A 21,143-nucleotide genomic window follows, 5' to 3' on the forward strand; every position below is an offset into this window, starting at 1 on the left:
CCGACATCAATAAAACATAGATTTAAAAAAAAAAAAAGGGCGGAGCTGGGGGCAGGCCCCTCCATGCGACGCTCACCTCCGTCCACTGCCCGAAGGCCCACCTGGACGGGCAGGGCACGTGGTCATTGCAGGGGTTTACGGCCGGAGGCCGCGGCTGGCCCTGGCAGTCCGAGGGCGTCAGGGCCATGAAGTTGCCCAGCCCCAGGCTGCGGAGGCAGTAGACGGTCCGCCGGGCGACGCCCCCGGGCCCGCAGGATCTGGAGCAAAGGTGCCACCGATCGGCCCACCACCTGGGGGGACACGGGGGCATCAGCACAGGTGTGGCCGGTTAACCCCCCCCACCCCAGGCATGCGGGGTCTCAGAGGCCTCAACCCAGGGGTCGTGTCCCCCGAGCTCCAAGTCCAGGTCAGCCCGCGCCCCCCAAGGCCCAGGGGCAGCGCAGGGACCCTTCACCAGGCCACCCTCACCCCCGGGGACCCAAACCATGTGAGCAGGAGTGGCCGGGGGCTGGGCTGCAGCTGGAGACAGAGGCTCAGAGCCTCGGGGGGGGGGTCAGAAGTTTGGGGGAGTCAGGGGGGCTCACATGGCGGGGCAGGGCTCCTGGCTGCATATCCTTTGGCGGTCCTCGGGCGGGCCCAGGAATTCACAGTATCTGCTGTCCACGGTCCCGTGCAGCCGTTCGGTGCAGTACACGGTCTGCTTCTGTCTGCCTGGGGTGCAGGGGTGAGGGGTGAGTCACGGGGCTCAGTGCCCCCCCGAGATATGGCCATGCCCACTCTGCTCAGAGCTCCCCAGAGCAAGGCCCCCCGGACCCCAGCCGGGGAGGAGCGGAGAGTGGAGGTTCCGTGGGTTAGGGCTTCCTAGTTGGAGGCCACGGGCAGCTCATGGGGGCCACTCTGAACCTCAGAGTCTTCATCTGTCAATGAGAGGAACCAGAACAGCTCCCCAGCCCGGCCGGCGTGGCTCAGTGGTTGAGTGTCGACCTAGAACCCAGGAGGTCACGATTCGATTCCGGGTCAGGGCACATGCCTGGGTTGCAGGCCCGATCCCCAATAGAGGGGCGTGCAGGAGGCAGCCGGTCCTTGGTTCTCTCTTATCATTGATGTCTCTCTCTCTCTCTCTCTCTCTCTCTCTCCCCCTCTCCCTTCCTCTCTGAAATCAATAAAATTATATTAAATAACAGCTACCTCGAAGCTTGGGTCTGAGGATGACATGTGCACAAAGCCAGAGCCCCACGGGGGCTCCACGGGGTGGCCGGCCGCTGCTAGCGTGCAAGCTACCCAGGGACCGGTGAGCTGGGCCGATTTTACATATGGGGAGAGTGAGGCTCAGAGCAGCAAAACCCCAGGCTCCATGAGCTGGCTGGAGGCCGACGCCGGCATCCCCGCCCAGGGACCCGGCCCGCCCCCTCACCTCTGCCGCAGGTGACCGGGCACTCGGTCCAGGCCCCGTAGGCCCAGGAGAACTCGGACGCCACGCCCGGAGGGCTCGCTTCCTGGTGGATGGTGTACTCGTAGTACAACCCGGGGTTGTTCTCATAGAACAGAATCTGGGGGGCGGGGGGGGGGGGGGGCCGTGAGCTCGCGGCCTCCTCTCCCCCCACCCACACACACAGGACAGCCAGGCCAGAGCCAGGCTCTGGGACTGCCCCCGGGCCTTCTCCTGCCCTAGGGCCAGGGTCCCTTGGATCGGCCTCTACCGGGCCCAGGGGAGGGGGGGAGGGAGGGAGGGGGGGGCGGGGGCAGGCACCTGGATCCAGATGGACTCATTGGTGGGACCCGGAGACGTGAGCTTCTCCAAGTTGCCGGCGCGCTCGTAGGTGAACGTGGTGCCTGCGATCTGGTAGTCGCCAACGTACTGAATCTTCAAGCCTCCGTTGAGGTAGTACTTCCCCGGATCCCCGCCCCGAAGGGCCAGGAAGTTGGCGGACTCGGCCACCTCCCTGATGAGGATTTCACGGGCGCCGGCCGGGATCTGCCCCACGTCCACGTACCCTGGTGGTCAGGGTGGTGCCCGGGTCAGCAGCTGGCTGCCCCCGCCTCCTCCCTCCCCTCTCTTCCCGGCCGGCCCCGCCACTGGCTTCAGATTCTGAGATGTACGCCCGGCCGGCGTGGCTCCGTGGCTGAGTGTTGACCGAGGCACCAGGAGGCCACGGTTCAATTCCCCGTCAGGGCACGGGCCCGGTGGCGGGCTCCATTGATCCCCAGCGTGCAGCGTGCAGGAGGCAGCCGGTCCATGATTCTCTCTCATCATGGATGTTTCTCTCTCTCTCTCTCTCTCTCTCTCTCTCTCCTTCCTCTCTGAAAGCAATAAAAATATATTTGAAAAGTCAACGTTGAAGATAAATAAATAAATAAGCAAACACCACGGAGCCCCGTGTCACAGGCGGGGATGCGAGGGCACCGATGGGTGAAGCGTGGCGAAGGGTTCTCCTGGGTCTGAGTGATGCCGGCCATGCTGGGCACCTTCCCTGGGAGGCGACCTAACCCTGCCTCCCTCGCAGGCCCCGACCGGAGGCCGTCCTGCCTCCAAGCTGTGTGTGTGTGGCACAAGCTCTTTCCTTCCGGCGGTGATGCCTCTGCCGCCTCCTACAGGCAGTCTTCCCGGATTTCCCCCAGGTCAGAGACCTCTTCCTCCCGTGCCCTCCCAGCCCTCTGGGCCTCCCTCCACTGCATCTGTGAGGCTAAAAGGTCCTGTGACCCTATCAGACTGTGAGCCCTTAACGGCCAGGTCCCCCTCGCTGGGAGGGGTGTGTGGGGCTGCGGACACCCGGAGAGGAGGGAGACTCTGAAGCTTCCTGACAAGGCAGTAACCCTCGGGAAGGAAAGGGCTGAGAGCGCCCCGTGAGCCTGAGCCGCCCCGCCTGGGGTCCCTGGGGTCCCTGGGTTCCCCGGGGCAGGGGGACGCCCTGGGGGACAGGTCACTGTGTCTGTGCCAAGTGTCTCATGGGCTTGGATCCTGGACCAAGCTCACAGCCAGGTGGAGACGGTGGGGGCCCAGGGGGGCCCAGGAAGGGCCCGGGGTCCCCCCACCCCAGGGGGTGCCACCGTACCGTTGGGCCCATTTTCCTGGAACACCCAGCTCAGGGTGTGGCAGGTGGAGCCGTTGCCCCCGCACACGCCACAGCGGTCCTCCACGGCGGGGGAGTCGATCTGATAGTCGCAGCCCACGTTCTGCAAGACAGGGGGTGCGGGGGAGGCCCCGGGGCGGGGGCGTGGGCTGGGAGGAGACCCCAGGCGAACCCCTCTGCCTCCCCAGATGTGAATAGATGGACCCCTGCTGGGAGGCTGGGTGGTGAGGCTGCAGGAGAGGAGCCATGGGGCAGGGAGTGGGGAAGGGACAGGGGGCCTGGCCTTCCGTGGGTGCTCAGTGCGGGCGGGAATCGGGGTCCCGGGCCCTGGGGTTCACACCCCCGGCGGCTCCGCCTCGGAGCCCAGGCCTCAGGCCTCAGTGGCTTCACCTCCCAGAAGCAGGAGAAAGACAGTGGCTGGGCCCCAATGGGGTGCGAACGTGGGTGGGGGGAGGAGCCTGGGGGGGCGAGGGGGCCGGGAATGGGGGGTGGGGGGGCTCTGCAGAGAGGTGACGGAGTGGGAGGGCTGAGGCGGGAGGGGGCATCTAACGGTGTCACGGCAGAACCCGGAATCCGAAAAGCCTGCAGCTTGGAGAGGAGCTCAGAGGAGGCTGCTGTGGGCGGGGCGGGCGGCGGAGACCCGCCCAGGGGGCGTGGCTGGTAAAGGAGGTCCGCTTGGGGGCGGGGCCTACAGTAATGACCCTCCTAGGGGCGGGGTTATGGTGGGGACCCTCTCATGGGGCGGGGCCTACAGTAAAGACCCTCCTATGGATGGGGTTATGTTGGGGGACCCTCCTATGGGGCGGGGCCTATGGCGGAGACCCTCCCAGGAGTGGGGCCTATAGTAAAGACCCTCCCAGGGGCGGGGCTACAGTAAAGACCCTCCCGGGGGCGGGGCTACAGTAAAGACCCTCCCAGGGGCGGGGCTACAGTAAAGACCCTCCCAGGGGCGGGGCCTATAGTAAAGACCCTCCCAGGGGCGGGGCTACAGTAATGACCCTCCCAGGGGCGGGGCCTATAGTAAAGACCCTCCCAGGGGCGGGGCTACAGTAAAGACCCTCCCGGGGGCGGGGCCTATAGTAAAGACCCTCCCAGGGGCGGGGCTACAGTAAAGACCCTCCCAGGGGTGGGGCTACAGTAAAGACCCTCCAGGGGCGGGGCTACAGTAATGACCCTCCCAGGGGCGGGGCTACAGTAAAGACCCTCCCAGGGGCGGGGCTACAGTAAAGACCCTCCCAGGGGCGGGGCTACAGTAAAGACCCTCCCAGGGGCGGGGCTACAGTAAAGACCCTCCCGGGGGCGGGGCTACAGTAAAGACCCTCCCAGGGGCGGGGCTACAGTAAAGACCCTCCCAGGGGCGGGGCTACAGTAATGACCCTCCCAGGGGCGGGGCTACAGTAAAGACCCTCCCGGGGGCGGGGCTACAGTAAAGACCCTCCCAGGGGTGGGGCTACAGTAAAGACCCTCCCAGGGGCGGGGCTACAGTAATGACCCTCCCAGGGGCGGGGCTACAGTAAAGACCCTCCCAGGGGCGGGGCTACAGTAAAGACCCTCTCAGGGGCGGGGCCTATAGTAATGACCCTCCCGGGGGCGGGGCTACAGTAATGACCCTCCCGGGGGCGGGGCCTATAGTAAAGACCCTCCAGGGGCAGGGCCTGCAGTAATGACCCTCCCGGGGGCGGGGCTACAGTGATGACCCTCCCAGGGGCGGGGCCTGTAGTAATGACCCTCCCAGGGGCGGGGCCTGCAGTAAAGACCCTCCCAGGGGCGGGGCTACAGTGATGACCCTCCCAGGGCAGGGCGGGTGATGGCGACCCCCCAGGGGCACACCTGGCAGATGCCGTTGATGCAGACATCTCGGTTGCCCCGGCGGCCCTCGTAGCAGGGCGTGCCGTCCAGCACGGCGTCCCGGAACCTGTCGCTGAAGGACTCGCCCTCGGGCTTGCAGTGCAGCTCGCAGGGGGTCACTGGGGGCGCAAGTGCAGGAGCCGTGAGGGACCCCGGGGCAGGGTCTTGGGGATCCCCAGGACGCCCCCCTCCACGACGCGCACGGACGAACGGACGGACGGACGGATGCAGCTGGGTGCAACCGCCGGGGCGAGGGGAGCGCCCCATGGCCAGAGGGGAGCAGCCCGGGCGCAGGCTTGGGGGGCGCAGGACTCACGGTCGGTCGGCTGGGGCTCCCACTTGTACCGCCGGCCCTTGTAGAGCGTGGAGTCGAAGTGGCCGCACTGGACGGCGCGGAAGGAGGGGCTGCCCGGGGCGCAGTTCTGCACGTTGCAGAGGCGCACGCGCTTCCGCTCGCCCACGCAGTACCTGCCCCTGTTCTTCGGCCTGTGGGCGAGCCGAGAGGGGGCTCAGCGCAGGCCAGGGAGTGCCCACGGCACCCCCCAAATGCACCCCCCCCAAGGTACCTGCCGCCCCCCTCTGCTGTGTGACCCCGGGCAAGTTTCCTGCCCTCTCTGGGCCGGCTTCCTCATCTATAAGCTGGGGTCGGGGCCCTGGCGGGTTCGGCTCAGTGGTTAAGCGTCCGCCTGCGGACCAAAGGGTCCCGGGTTCGAATTCCAGTCAGGGCACGTGCTGGGGTTGCGGGCTCGATCCCCAGTAGGGGGCGCGCAGGAGGCAGCCGATCTATGATTCTCTTTCATCATTGACGTTTCTCTCCCTCTCTCTCCCCTCTCCCCTCCTCTCTGAAATCAATAAAAATGTATTATATATATTTTTTAAAAGTTTAAAATGGGTTGTGGCTGTTGAGACACTGGAACAAGCCGGCCGCTAATCCCGCTCAGACAGGGGTCCGGGGTGAGGCAGGGGTATGGGCCACAGTCCCCGCCACACACCGGGCCTTGGGTGGGGCTGGCTCTGAACTCCACACACACCCCGTACCCCGGATCATAGCACGTCCCCCCCTCCCAGCCGATCACCTCAGACCCACTCTGATGCCACCGAGCAGCTCCCACTTATGTGCCCCTGACCCCCCATCCCCATCCACAGGCGGGCACTGCTGGGACCCCATCATGCGGCTTCTCTGGAAATGGAGGCCCAGGGGAGGGGGGAGCAGGCCCTCACACAGGGGTGTGTGTGTAGGGGGACTTGAGTCCTGACCCATCTAAGGCCAGGGTCTAAGGGCCTGACCGCTGTCCGCCCCTGCCTCCCTCCGGCCGGCTGATGCGTCCTTCCAGTCTCCGGCCTCGGTGTGCCCCTCCGTGCAATGGGTCAGCAGTGGGGAGGAAATGTCTACCAGTGACCCGAGGAAATTGGCTGGAGATTCTGGGTTTGGCCCCTGTTTGTGGGGACACTTCTGACAGCCGGGGACTGGGACAGAGCCAGGTCCCCTCCATCCCCCCAGCCCCAGGCCTGGGACCCCGCACTCACTCAGGCTCTGTGCACTGCCTCTCCGAGCCCTGCACGCCCGCTCCGCAGCTCCGCGAGCAGGTGGACCAGGCGCTCCAGCCCGACCAGCCGCCGTCCACCACCTCGGGCTGCACGTCCAACGGCACGCACTCCCCGCCCAGGCACCACTGCGGGGAGACCGGGAGGTGAGGCCACCGCCCCAAGCCTGTCCCTCACGCTCCCCCTCACGGGAAACAGGTCAGGGTGGGGGGGCCTGGAAAGGGACGAAGGAGAAGTGTCCAGCCCGGCCCGTGTGGCTCAGTGGTGAGCGTGGACCTAGGAACCAGGAGGTCATGGGTTCGATTCCCGGTCAGGGCACAGGCCCGGGTGGCGGGCTCGATCCCCAGTGTGGGGCGTGCAGGAGGCGGCTGGTCCATGATTCTCTCTCATCGTGGATGCTTCTCTCTCTCTCTCCCTCTCCCTTCCTCTCTGAAGTCAATTTTTAAAAAAGGAAAAAAGAATTTTATGCTGACTTGTCTATTTTAAAGCACACTCCCAGATAGCCAGTATGGCCTCTTACAGTATTTAAGATATAGCAAGGACATGGCTGATTTTTTTCTTTTTATAAAAAATTGGCACTAAATAAGTGGGTTTATTGGTCTTTTCTAATTGTATAATTTAATTTAGTACAAAGTTTGTAAAATATCAGAGGATAAATATATATTGTTTCTACGGCATGGTATGCATTTATATCTTTTTACTACAGTGATCTGTGACAGCAGAAGCTTCATGGTTTTTTGTGTTGTTTTTTTTTACTGAAATTGTAAAATATCCATCTTAAAGACATCAACTATTCTAAAACTGTGTATGGGATATTCCTTTAGTGGTGGAATTAAAATGTACGAATATTTGCTTTATCAGAAAATGTATTTTCAGCCCTAACCGGTGTGGCTCCATGGATAGAGCGTCGGCCTGAGGACAGGAGGGTCCCGGGTTCGATTCCGGTCAAGGGCATGTACCTTGGTTGCGGGCACATCCCCAGTAGGAGGTGTGCAGGAGGCGGCTGATCGATGTTTCTCTCCCATCGATGTTTCTAACTCTCTATCCCTCTCCCTTCCTCTCTGTGAAAAATCAATAAAATATATTTTAAAAAATGTATTTTCTGTTAAAGGTTTAAAGATTTTTGCTATATATTATGGAAGAAAAATGTAATCGTAAATATTAATTTTGTACCTATATTGCGCAATACTTGAAAAAATGGCATAAAAGTATTTTGAGTTGGTGTCTTACATGTTACGAGGGACTGAAATAGTTTATATTAAGTTTGTGTTAAAATTCTTTAAAATTAGCCCTAACCCGTTTGGCTCAGTGGATAGAGCGTCGGCCTGCGGACTGAAGGGTCCCAGGTCCGATTCCGGTCAAGGGCACGTACCTGGGTTGCGGGCACATCCCCAGTAGGGGGTGTGCAGGAGGCAGCTGATCGATGTTTCTCTCTCATCGATGTTTCTAACTCTCCATCCCTCTCCCTTCCTCTCTGTGAAAAATCAATAAAATATATTTTTAAAAAAGAATAATTTAAAATTAAAAAAAAAAGAAAAAAAGGGGGGTTATCCAAGGAGTGGGGGAGTCCCTCCCAGGCCCCACAGGGGAGCTGAGCAGACAACGCAACAGACTCTGAGCTGAAGACGCCCGGGAGAGTCACTGAATGAGCCCTACCTGTGTCCATTGTGCAGACCGGGGCTGGGCTGGGCGGGGCTGGGGGGGCCAGGGGTCTGCTAAGAGCAGGCCCCATCTGGGGACCAGGCTGACACCGCCCCACCACCAGCACCGACCCAGCAGGCGGTCTGGCCTGCACAGCTGGGCCGGGCGCCCCTACCTTTTGATCCCCGCACGCAGTGCCGTCCACCACTGGGTCCTTCTTGGTCTGACAGGCGCGCAGCACGGAGCACCAGAGCATCCCGCAGGGGTCCTGCCGGGGGGGGGGAGGTGAGGGCCACAAGCTGACCCCCTCCCCGGGCACCCCTTCTCCCCCCCAGCCAGTGCCCCACGAGTCCCCCGGGCCCCTCCAGGGCCTGGCACCGGGCAGGGCTAAGCCAATGGGACCCTCAGGGCCCCTTTCGCCTGCTCCGGGCCAGGTGGTGCTGTGGGGACCCCGAGGCCGGCTCGGCTGGCAGGAGCGGCCTGGCCCCCGTCCACGGCAGAAGCCACGGGGTCTGCGTGACATGCCGTGGCCGTGCCTCCGGGCGACCTGCCCCGGGACCGGACGCTGAGATGTTGTTTAACCTCTCGGGTTCGAGATCAATGTGTCTCTCTCACATCGATGTTTCCCTCTGCCTCTCTCCCTCTCTCTCTCTTCCGCTCTCTCTAAAAACCAGTGGGAAACTATCCTCGGGGGAGGATTAAAAAAGTAAATAGAATAACCTCTTAGATTCGGCCGGGCCGGAGGAGTGGCTCAGGGGCTGAGCTGAGCATCGACCGTGAACCGAGAGGTCACGGCTGGATCCCAGCGTGGGGCCTGCAGGAGGCAGCTGATCAGTGATTCTCATCGTTGATGTTTCTCTCTCTCCCTCTCCCTTCCTCTCTGAAAGCAATAAATATATATATTAAAAAACAAACAAACACAAAATGACAAGCCCTGGCCTGTGTTGCTCAGTGGATAGCGCATCGGCCTGCGGACTGAAGGGTCCAGGGTTCGATTCCGGTCAAGGGCACGGACCTCGGTGGCAGGATCCTCCCAGCCCCAGCCCTGGTTGGGGCGCGTGCAGGGGGCAACCCATCGATCTGTCTCTCTTACATCGATGTTTCTCTCCGTCTCTCCCTCTCTCTTCCACTCTCTCTAGAAATCAATGGAGCCCTGGCTGGCGTGGCTCAGTGGATAGAGCGTCAGCCTGCGGACTGAAGGGTCCCGGCTTCGATTCCTGGTCAGGGCACATGCCCAGGGTTGTGGGCTCGATCCCCAGTGTGGGGCGTGCAGGAGGCAGCCGGTCCATGATTCTCTCTCATCATGGATGTTTCTCTCTCTCCCTCCCTCTCCCTTCCTCTCTGAAATCAATACAAATATATTAAAAATGAATAAATAAACTTTTTAAAAAAAGAAGTCAATGGAAAAATATCCCCGGGAGAGGTTTAACAAACTAAAAATAAAAAAAAATAGCCCTGACTGGTGTGGCTCAGTGGATAGAGCGTCGGCCTGCGGACTGAAGGGTCCCGGATTCCGGTCGGGGGCATGTACCTCGGTTGCGGGCACATCCCCAGTGGGGGGCGTGCAGGAGGCAGCTGATCCATGTTTCTCTCTCATCGATGTTTCTGGCTCTCTATCCCTCTCCCTTCCTCTCTGTGAAAAATCAATAAAATATATTTAAAAAAATAAAAAATATAATAACCTCTGAGGTTCAGCTCCCGGGTGGGGGGTAGCAGGGGGGCGTTGCCCACAGTCGCACAGCTGGGGACAGTCCCCCCAGAACTCAGCCCTGGGCCCGGGGCCACCCAACCTGAGCCGCACCTCTCCCAGCAGGTGTCCCGGGCGCCCGTGCCAGGAGGGTGGGTGAGTCCTGCCCTCGGCTCCCCCCCCCTCCCCCCGCCACCACTCACATCCAAGTCTGTGCAGTACACGGAGCCGGCCCCGTACTGCAGGCGGCACTGGTGGTTGGCGTCATACAGGACCCCGGGCAGCAGCGAGGGCTGAGGGATGACGTCCCTGGCAGGCGGGTCATCCAGGCACTTGCCGTAGCCTCGGCTGCAGAGACGGGACGGCCAATGGGTGAGGGGGCCGGAGGGCAGGACGGACGAGGGCCGGACAGACGGGCAGGCGGACGCCTGCAGGGACTCAATCCTCCCCTGCCCGGCCCAGCCCTCCCGGCCTGACCCACCGCATCCCCTGGCCCCGTGGTCAGCAAACGGCGGCTCGCGAGCCACAGGCGGCTCTCTGGCCCCTTGAGTGTGGCTCTTCCTAAGCCTTAGCAGGACCCTAATAAAGTGATTAACAATGGACCTGCCTAGAGTGTTTAAGTTTAAAAAATCTGGCTCTCCAAAGAAATTTCAATCGTTGCGCTGTTGATATTGGGCTCCGTTGACGAATGAGTTTGCCGACCACCGAGTCCTGGCCGCACGACTCACGCCCACCCCCCAGCACCAGGCTTCTGCAAGGCTCTTCTCACTCCCCCCCATCCAGCCCTCCCCGCCCCCCCCCAAACCTCTGCACAGCTCAGCCCCCCGGGGGGCCCTGCTCCAGCCCCTGAGGCCTCTGCCCTCCGCCCGGGGCACAGAGGGACCCCTGAGCTCCCATCCCAGCTGATGGCCCCCGAGGCCTCTTTGCAAGGATGCGGCAGGAGAGCCAGGGGCGGCCCGGGGCAGAGGGTGAGGGGCGGGCAGCCATGGTCAGGCTGCCGGTGCCCCCCTGTGTGTCGGCTCTCGGGGCTGCGGTCCCCATCCCACCGCCAACCGGGCCTCAAACACTTCACCCCAAATAGACGTGCAGAGCCATGGCACTGAGGCCTGGTGGGGGGGTGGAGGAAGGGGGGGTGAAGACAGGGCTTTGGGGGCTCGCCGGGCCTGCACCCCGGGGCAGAATGTCAGCGAGGGTGCGGGTGGGTCAGCCTGGCCTGGGGGCTCCCCTACCCTCTGACTCAGCCTGGCCTGGGACAGGCCTCGGCCCCACACCAGGCTCCCAGCACCGACCTGTCGCTGGGCTGCACTCACAACCTGGCAGGTCCGCCCTATAGGAGCGTGAGAGGGAGGGCGCCCCAAGGAGGCCCCCCTGCAGGACCCACCCCAGAACCGGGGCCACACGCAGGCCCAGGTGCGGACCGGAGCGTCAGAAACCCCAGTTCCAGCCCCGGTCGGTGTGGCTCAGTGGATAGAGTGCTGGTGGGCCTGTTGACTGAAGGGTCCCGGGTTCGATTCCCGGTCAGGGCACGTGCCCGGGTTGCAGGCTCGATTCCCAGTTGGGGGGCGTGCAGGAGGCAGCCGATCCGTGATTCTCTCTCATCATGGATGTTTCTATCTCCCGCTCCCTTCCTCTCTGAAATCAATAAAAATATACTTAAAAGGAAAAAAAGAAAAGCCCTAGCCAGTGTGGCTCAGTGGATAGAGCCTCCGCCTGCAGACCAAAGGGTCCCGGGTTCGATTCCAGTCAAGGGCACGGACCTCGGTGGCAGGCTCCTCCCGGCCCTGGGCCCTGGTCGGGGCTGTGCAGGAGGCAACCCATTAATGTGTCTCTCTCACATCAATGTTTCTCTCTGTCTCTCCCTCTCCCTTCCACTCTTTCTAAAAAGGATCAATGGAAAAATACCCTAGGTTGAGAATTAAAAAAATAAATAAATACATGCAGCCTATTTAATAAAAGGCTAATATGCAAATCAACCGAACAGCAGGACGACCGGTCGCTATGATGCGCACTGACCCCCAGGGGGCAGACGCTCCATGCAGAAGTTGCCCCCAGTGGTCAGTGAGCTCCCACAGGGGGAGCGCCGCTCAGCCAGAAGCCGGACTCACGGCTGACGGACTTAGCGAGCCTCTCCCGCCTCCTCAGCATTGCTAAGGACCCCTCGGGGGATGTCCCACTGCCGGCTTAGGCCCGCACCCCCCGAGGGGTCCCGGACTGTGAGAGGGCGCAGGCTGGGCTGAGGGACCCCCCCCTCCCCACCCACCCCGTGCACGAAAGTCGTGCACCGGGCCTCTAGTAAATAAATAAGAAAGTGCCAGCCTCTGCCCAGCTCAGATGCTGTGTGGCCTCGGGCCATCCACACCCTCTCTGGGCTCATCCACAAGAGGATGAGGCCGCCCGGGTGACCTCACGCCACAGAGGTATAAATAGCAGCGTCCACTCGGGGGGAGTCACACCGGACCGGCAGCCGGCCCTTCCTTCCTGCGATCGGCTCCGCGCCCGGCTGGCTCCTCCCGCGGCCCACACACCCCGCAGGCCCTGGACTGTCACTCAGCCCTGCCCCCCGGCCCCCCCTCGCTCCCATTATAGCCGGGTGGGCGGCCCCGCGTGAGGACCAGTCACACAGGGCTTGGCTCCAGGAGGCAGCCCGCTCCCACCCCCAGGAGGGCACAGAGCTGCCCACCACCTGAGGACAGACCTCACCCGCCCCCCCGCCCCCCCCCCCCCCCCGCCAGCACCAGTCCTGGGGTGACGGCCAGGGGGGCGGGGGATGCGGGAAAGGAGGGGACACACACACTGGGGACAGCCTCTCCCTGCAGGGTCCCTGGCCCTGAGGGTCTGAGTGAGGAGGCGCCTCCTCCCTGACCCTCTCCTCCCCCCACTGACCAAGCCACGTCCTCCACCCAGAGCACCCCCTTCTGCCGGACGCTCCGGGAGTCTTTTTATTTTCAGGGAAAAAGGGAGAGGGAGAGAGAGAGACATCCATGATGAGAGAATCACGGATCGGCCGCCTCCTACACGCCCCCCACTGGGGACGGAGCCCGCAACCCGGGCATGTGCCCTTGACCAGGAATCGAACCCTGACCTCCTGGTTCACAGGTCGACGCTCAACCACTGAGCCACGCTGGCCGGGGACCCAGGAGTCTTTAGGGGCGGCTTTCAGGGTCCTCGGTGCCCCCCCCCCCAGATTGCTACACACCCACGGGGCCACCTGCTACGGCACTAACCCCCCAACTGCCACGTGCTCGTCCCCCCAGGTGGGGAGGGCCCGAGGCCAGGCCCCCCCACATCTGTCCCCTGAGCACAGGGCTTGCTAGGGCTCTCGCCACAGCAGGAGGGCGACTCTGAGGTCACGTGGGGTCGCTCCCACCTGGGTCTGGGTGGCCGAGGGGCGTCCAGTGGGCACAGCCGGGAGGTCCCAGGACCTGGGAGCCTCCCCCAGACCCGGGAACACAGGAGCCGAGGCACCTGCGGTGAATCTTGCTCACTCTGTCCCCCACCCGGACTGGGGGGAGGCGGTCCTCTGTCTCCCATCCCCCCTCCCCCCCCAGCAAAAAGACGGGGGGTGGGGGGGATGCCCGGCCGGTGTGGCTCAGTGTTGGGAGCATCCCCAGCCCTTGGACTGAAGGGTCCCGGGTCTAAACCTCGGTTGCAGGCTCCATCGGGGGCCTGTGGGAGGCAACCAATCGGAGTGTCTCTCTCACATCGATGTTTCCCTCTCTCTCTCTCTCTCTCTCTCTCACCCCCTCCCTTCCACTCTCTCTAAAAATCAGTTGGAAAATGTCCCTTGGGTGAGGAGGATAAACAACCACAAAAAAGACAGAGGGCCCCGGCCGATGTGGCTCAGTGGATAGGGCGTCGGCCTGAGGACGGAAGGGTCCCGGGTTCGATTCCCGGTCAGGGCACATGCCCGGGTTGTGGGCTCGATCTCCACTAAGGGGCATGCGTGCAGGAGGCAGCCGATCCAGGATTCTCTCTCATCATGGATGTTTCTCTCTCTCCCTCTCCCTTCCTCTCTCTGACGTCAACACAAATATATATAAAAAATAAAATAAAAGGGGACAGGCTGGTCCCACAGTCCCCATCCAAGTACCCCCTCTCCCTGGCCTTTGGGAAGTGTCCCCCCTGCGGGACCCTCCGGATGGCGAGGTGGCCTGGGCCGCCCGTGGGGAGGTGAGCACCCCTCCCTGGCCCCCCTGGCCCCCACCCTCGGCTGAGGCCCTGGGAGGCCTGGTGGCTCAGCGTCACCCTCTCCTCCCACCCCCGGCCCGGCCCTGAGCCAAGTCCGTTCCTAGTGCATTCCTATCACCGAACGGGGACAGAGGCCCGTCTGTCCGTCCGTCTGTCCAGGAGCCAGGGTGCTGGGCAGGGCCCTGGGAGGGGGCAGCGGGGAGCTCGCCCCGGGGCAGGGAGGGAGTGGCTGGTGGTGGAGTCTCCAGCCCATTCTGGGCCCTCATCTCAGGGGGGGGGGGGTGGGGACACACACCCAGCCTTAGGGCTGGCTGGTCAGCTCTGCCCTCCACTCCGTCCCTTATCAGCTCTGACCTTTCGCTCGGACAGCACTGACCCGGCCTTGAATGCTGAGCATGTGGCGGTCAGGAGTCCCAGCACGTCCAGCGGGCGGTGGCTGCGTCCCCATGGGAATCCCAGACCCGCACCCCTCGTCCTCCGGGCGTCCAGGCTTCAGGGGGGGGTGGCTTGTCCGACGGAGCCGGCAGGAGCCTGGGCCGGAGCCCTGAGTATATCTTATCGTTTTCCTCCCCCTTCCTCTCCCATGACCCACGACCCTGCCCTCCTCTTACCGGTGTGTGTGTGTGTGTGTGTGTGTGTGTGTGTGTGTGTGTGAATTCTCACCCCAGGATATTTTTACATTTCTTTCTTTTTTTTCTTTTTTTTTAAATATATATATTTCTTTATTGATTTCAGAGAGGAAGGGAGAGGGAGGAAGAGATAGAAACATCCATGATGAGAGAGAATCATGGATTGGCTGCCTTCTGCACGGCCCCCACTGGGGATTAAGCCTGCAACCTGGGCGTGTGCCCTTGGCCAGAATGGAACCTGGGACCTTTCAGTCCGCAGGCCGGCGCTCTATCCACTGAGCCACACCGGCCAGGGCCAGAGTCGGGTTCTTAACCATCTGATTGGAGGCGTCTCCGCTGCGTCCACTCCCTCTCTCCCTCCAGGCCCCCCTCGCTGCTAGAGCCACAGTCCTCGCCCTCAAACCCCACAGGGAGTGGACGTCAAGAAAAACAGGGCAGTAGAAAAGAGATTAGAGAACCAAGATGGCGGCATAGGTTAACGCCGGAGTTTGCTGCTTTGAACAACTACTTCAAAAGTGAAACCAAAAAACGGAAGGGACATCACCCAGAGCCACAGGAACGCTGGCTGAGTGGAAGTCCTACAACTAGGAGGAAAGAGAAACGCACACGGACACTCAGAGGAGGCGCAGTGCTGAAGTCAAATTCTGAGGTGCGGAGTGCGCGGAGCGGGCTGGCGGCGGAGGGCGCGGTTGTTGTTTTCAATCGGGAGGGAGTCGCAGACTCTGAGCTCCAGATACAGGCGAGTCTTTAGGGACCCAGACTCAAACGGGAGAAGCGGGACTGTCTGGCTTGGGTCAGAGCGAGTGCAGCTTTCTCTCCGAGCTTTGCAGCGGGTGCTGGGACTCAGAGAGGCAGAGCCCCTGGGGACAGGACTGAGAGCCGCCATAACTGCTCTCTCTGGCCCACCCTGTTGATCCTGTGCGACCCGCCCCGCCCAAGCCCTGCACAGAGGCATTTGCCGGATAGCCTCAGGCAAAGGCTAGATTAGCACCTCCCTAGAGGACAGAAGTTCTCTCACTGCTGACACAGCTGATTCTCATAGCCACTTGGCCTGGAGGTCAAACCCTCCCTGGAATTAGCTACAACAATCAAGATTTATCTATAAGACTGCGAACAAAGACCACTAGGGGGTGCACCAAGGAAGCATAACAAAATGCGGAGACAAAGAAACAGGACAAAATTGTCAATGGAAGATATAGAGTTCAGAACCACACTTTTAAGGTCTCTCAAGAACTGTTTAGAAGCTGCCGATAAACTTAATGAGATCTACACGAAAACTAATAAGACCCTCGATCTTATATTGGGGAACCAACTAGAAATTAAGCACACACGGACTGAAATAACGAATATTATACAGACGCCCAACAGCAGACCAGAGGAGCGCAAGAATCAACTCAATGATTTGAAATGCGAGGAAGCAAAAAACATCCAACCGGAAAACCAAAATGAAAAAAGAATCCAAAAATGCGAGGATAGTGTAAGGAGCCTCTGGGACAGCTTCAAGCGTACCAACATCAGAATTATAGGGGTGCCAGAAGATGAGAGAGAGCAAGATATTGAAAACCTATTTGAAGAAATAATGACAGAAAACTTCCCCCACCTGGTGAAAGAAATGGACTTACAGGTCCAAGAAGCGCGGAGAACCCCAAACAAAAGGAATCCAAAGAGGACCACACCAAGACACATCATAATTAAAATGCCAAGAGCAAAAGATAAAGAGAGAATCTTAAAAACAGCAAGAGAAAGAAACTCAGTTACCTACAAGGGAATACCCATATGACTGTCAGCTGATTTCTCAACAGAAACCATGCAGGCCAGAAGGGAGTGGCAAGAAATATTCAAAGTGATGAATACCAAGAACCTACAACCAAGATTACTTTATCCAGCAAAGCTATCATTCAGAATTGAAGGTCAGATAAAGAGCTTCACAGATAAGGAAAAGCTAAAGGAGTTCATCACCACCAAACCAGGATGATATGAAATGCTGAAAGGTATCCTTTAAGAAGAGGAAGAGGAAGAAAAAGGTAAAGATACAAATTATGAACAACAAATATGCATCTATCAACAAGTGAATCTAAGAATCAAGTGAATAAATAATCTGATGAACAGAATGAACTGTTGATTATAATAGAATCAGGGACATAGAAAGGGAATGGACTGACTATTCTTGGGGGGGAAAGGGGTGTGGGAGATGTGGGAAGAGACTGGACAAGAATCGTGCACCTATGGATGAGGCCATTGGGGAGTGGTAAGGGCAGAGGATGGGGTGGGAACCAGGTGGAGGGGAGCTTTGGGGAGTAAAAAGAGGAACAAATATAATAATCTGAACAATAAAGATTTAATTTAAAAAAAAAGATTAAAAAAAAAAGAAAAGAAAAAAGAAAAACAGGGCAGCCCTGGCCGGCTTGGCTCAGTGGATAGAGCATCAGCCTGCGGACCAAAGGGTCCCGGGTTCGATTCCCGGTCAGGGCACGTGCCTGGGTTGCGGCTCGATCCCCAGTGGGGGGTGTGCAGGAGGCGGCCGATCCACGATTCTCTCATTATTAATGTTTCTCTCTCCCTCTCCCTTCTTCTCTGAAATCAATAAAAATAAAGAAAACCTTCGACAGCAAAGAAATAGTTCCGATCGTAGCTACAAAGAAAGAGAGACTTTGCAGGGAGCAGAAGAAAAACGAAAATCCGTGTAACGACCCCAGAAAGATGAGAGAGGGTGCCGGCCCCTCTGAGGTTAAAGGGCAAGGGAGAGGGGGCCAGAACTAGGATATCGGGGAGCAGCCATCATTGTAAGAAAGAGTGATCGCGCTCGGTCAACCGGGATGGTTCTGTTCTGATTAGAGGAGAACCTTCGCGGATGGGACCTCGAAGTGCAGCCCATCCTCCCCGCCCGGGAGCTGCCTGTTACCATGGAAACATGACAACCTGGTTGCAGAAACCAGGGCCCCAGCCCTTTGCATGTCTCCAGCCCTTTGCATACCCCCAGGCCTTTGCGTACCCACAGGCCTTTGCAAACCCCCAGCCTTTGCACACCCACAGGCCTTTGCACACCCACAGGCCTTTGCAGACCCCAACCCTTTGCACACCCACAGGCCTTTACACACCCACAGGCCTTTGCACACCCACAGGCCTTTGCACACCCACAGGCCTTTGCAGACCCCAACCCTTTGCACACCCACAGGCCTTTGCAGAACCCCAGCCCTTTGCACACCCACAGGCCTTTGCACACCCACAGGCCTTTGCACACCCACAGGCCTTTGCAAAGCCCCAGCCCGCATTGCCTGTGCACCGCCCACCTGGCCCACCCTTTGCCTCCTTCCCATGCCATCTCTGTCCTTCTCCCCAGTGTAAGCAGCCGCCTGTGGTGGGGGCAGAGCAGATGTTTGTGGGTGACTTGCTTCTCCCCAGGCTGCCGGCGGGAATGGCATCAACGCTCACAGAGGATGCCAGCCTGTCTCGGCCGCATCGGCTCAGGGGGCCCCGGCCCCCTTGGTTGCCTGGTGACACTAGGAGGGTACAGGCCCCTCCCTGTCCAAAGCCACGGCCCCTGCGGGTCCCTCTGCCTGGCACCTCGGCACCACTGTCCCCGTCTCCTGCCCAGACCCCGACCTCGGGGTCCCGGGCCCTGTCCCGGGGGGGTGGGGAGGGGGTGCTTACTCGAGGAAGCGGGTGATGTACTCCCGGCTGCACTGGGACCAGTTGAGGGGCAGGGAGTGGTAGAACAGCTGCGGCGACATGATGAAGGGCTGTGTGCCCTGCGTGTCGCAGTCGTTGCCGACCCCGTCATGCACGATGCCCAAGCTGCAGAGAGCACAGCCCCGGGGGCGGGTGAGCGGGCCGAAGGCGCCGGCCACCCCCTCCCGCCCTCCCCACCCCCCTCCCGCCCTCCGCCCCCCGCCCCCCCCCCGCCCCCAGGCCTGCAGGGGGCCCGATCCTGGTCCCAGGGCTGGCTCAGCCCCCCCCAAGGGCTGTGTGGCCTCAGGAAAGTCACTGCCCCTCTCTGAGCATCAACCTATGAACCAGGAGGTCAGGGTTCGATTCCCGGTCAGGGCGCACACCCAGATCGCGGGCTCCATCCCCAGTGGGGGGCGTGCGGGAGGCAGCCGACCCATGATTCTCTCTCATCGTGGACTAGAGGCCCGGTGCAGGAATTCGTGCACATTGAAAGGAAATTAATTAGAAGAAATATGTTAGAGGCCGGGGAGGGACCACAGGAGGTTGGCTTTAGGGTGTGTCCAGCCCTTCTCGTCCAGTCCTGATGGGGGCCCGATCAGGGCTGTCTCGCCCAGTCCCCATCAGGGCTGACCGGGGCCGGCCGGCTAGGGAGGGACCACAGGAGGTTGGCTCCAGGGCGTGTCCGGCCCGTCTTGCCCAGTCCTGATCGGCCGGACCCCAGCAGCAAGCTAACCTACCAGTCGGAGCGTCTGCCCCCTGGTGGTCAGTGCGTGTCATAGCGACTGGTCGGGCAGCTGTGGTTGGACACTTAGCATATTAGGCATATATATATATATATTTTTTTTTTCCTAGCTCTCTCTCCCTCCCCTTCCTCTCTGAAATCAATAAAAATATATCTATAAGAATAAAAGCGTAATATGCTAATTAGACCGGACGTCCTTCCAGATGTCCTTCCAGACGACCTTCCGGACGAAGCCGGGGCTGCAAGGGAAGCCCAGGTCCCGGGTGCCAGAGGGAAGCCGGTGCCGGCAGCCGGGGGGAAGGAGGGCCTGCTTTGCACGAATTTCGTGCACCGGGCCTCTAGTTTCAAAATAAAAAATTAAAATAAAATGCTGCCGCAGGGACCAGCTAAGCAGCCCGGCGTGGGGGGAGGGCTGAGGGGGGGGAGCTGAGGGCACAGGCCGCGGTTAGACACAGGCCCCATGCGGACATCACGTGTCTCCATCCCCAGGGAGGGCGCAGCGGCTCCGAACAGGGTACCTGCCCAGGGCCGCGGAGCAATCAGCGACAGGGGTTTACTTGGTGGGGACATTGAAGAGTCAAAAATGCAAGTCCTGTCCTGGCCGGTGTGGCTCAGCGGCTAGAGCGTCGGCCTGCGGACGGAAGGGTCCCGGGTTCGATTCCGGTCAAGGGCATGTACCTGGGTTGCGGGCACATCCCCAGTGGGGGGCGTGCAGGAGGCAGCTGATCGATGTTTCTCTCTCATCCATGTTTCTAACTCTCTATCCGTCTCCCTTCCTCTCTGTAAAAAATCAATAAAATATATATTTTTTTAAAAATGCAAGTTCTGAGGCATTGCCCCCTGGGGACGTCTGGCCTGTCCCCAACCCCTCAAACAAGCCCTGCTCCAGGCCAGGCGGCCGAGGTCCCCCGAGGGCCTCTCTCCTGTTTCACAGGGAAGCGACCTGGCGGTGGACGTGGATAGGGACACGCGGGGACCTTCCCTGGGATGCGAGGCCCGTGGACCGGGATCCCCGGGGTCCCCCAGGTGGGAGGTGGCGGGAGGGGCTGCGGGGTACCTGTGCCCGAGCTCGTGGGCCACAGTGAAGGCCATGGGCAGGCCCGAGTCCTCGCTGATACTGCAGCTCAGGTGGGGCTGGCATATGCCCCCGACGTGGGCCAGGCCCAGGGTCTCACAGGGCTGGTCCTTGTTGGTACACAGGTCCTTCCTGCACAGACAGAGGCGGGACGTGTCCTTCAGGCTGGCCTGGCCCCATGCGGCGCCCCCCCCTCCCCACCCCCTGAGCCGGCCAGGGACCCCAGGGAAGGAGCTAGGAGTATGCCCACCCGGCCGGCGTGGCTCAGGGGTTGAGCGTCGACCTAGGAACCAGGAGGTCAGGGTTCGATTCCCGGTCGGGGCACAGGCCCGGGTTGCGGGCTCCATCCCCAGTGGGGGGCGTGCAGGAGGCGGCCGGTCCGTGATTCTCTCTCATCATGGATGTTTCTCTCTCCCTCTCCCTTCCTCTCTGAGATCAGTAAAAATATATTTTAAAAAGAAGAAAAAGGATGCCCGCCCATTTATCCGGCCCACGCAGCAGCCGCCGGGACGCAGGCGCCATGGTGCCCGCAGACCCTGCCGGATGGGCCTGGGTCGGGGCAGCGGACCACGCACAGCCGGCCGGAGCCCAGCTGCGGGAACGGAAGTCCGCGGGGAACAGAAAACGCTGCCTCGGAACAGACCGGCCGGTGGACTCGTGCGATAAAACGGCACAGAACCGAACGCCACACACACACACACACACACACACACACATGAACACACGCAGGCACACGCACACGCACACACACACACGCACACACGCACACAGGTGTGTGGCAGTGCGACATCGGGCGATGGTGGCAGAAACAGCACGTTGGGGACGAACTAAATGCAATAAGAATATGAGTCGTGTCCTGACCAGTTTGGCTCAGTGGATGGAGCGTCAGCCTGCGGACTCAAGGGTCCCGGGTTCGATTCCGGTCAAGGGCATGTACCTTGGTTGCAGGCACATCCCCAGTCGGGGGGGTGCAGGAGGCAGCTGATCGATGTTTCTCTCTCATCGATGTTTCAAACTCTCTATTCCTCTCTGTAAAAAATCAATAAAA

At 60.6% G+C, this 21,143-nt stretch overlaps 2 protein-coding genes across 2 annotated transcripts in view; one reads left to right on the forward strand and one right to left on the reverse strand.

Annotated features, from left to right (window-relative positions):
- TMED3 (transmembrane p24 trafficking protein 3) overlaps positions 1-21,143 on the forward strand; it is a 230,681-nt gene that overhangs the window by 48,173 nt on the left and 161,365 nt on the right. The window lies entirely within an intron of this gene.
- ADAMTS7 (ADAM metallopeptidase with thrombospondin type 1 motif 7) overlaps positions 1-21,143 on the reverse strand; it is a 43,934-nt gene that overhangs the window by 9,052 nt on the left and 13,739 nt on the right. Inside the window, 12 exon segments of the mRNA XM_059677926.1 lie at positions 77-290; positions 585-711; positions 1,415-1,550; positions 1,751-1,995; positions 3,054-3,174; positions 4,902-5,038; positions 5,236-5,405; positions 6,447-6,592; positions 8,281-8,373; positions 9,996-10,140; positions 18,261-18,404; positions 20,078-20,227. Of these exon segments, the coding sequence (XP_059533909.1) occupies positions 77-290; positions 585-711; positions 1,415-1,550; positions 1,751-1,995; positions 3,054-3,174; positions 4,902-5,038; positions 5,236-5,405; positions 6,447-6,592; positions 8,281-8,373; positions 9,996-10,140; positions 18,261-18,404; positions 20,078-20,227 (1,828 nt within the window).

The sequence above is a fragment of the Myotis daubentonii genome, chromosome 21 (genome assembly GCF_963259705.1).
Source record: "Myotis daubentonii chromosome 21, mMyoDau2.1, whole genome shotgun sequence".
In the NCBI taxonomy this organism is placed as follows: Eukaryota; Metazoa; Chordata; class Mammalia; order Chiroptera; family Vespertilionidae; genus Myotis; species Myotis daubentonii.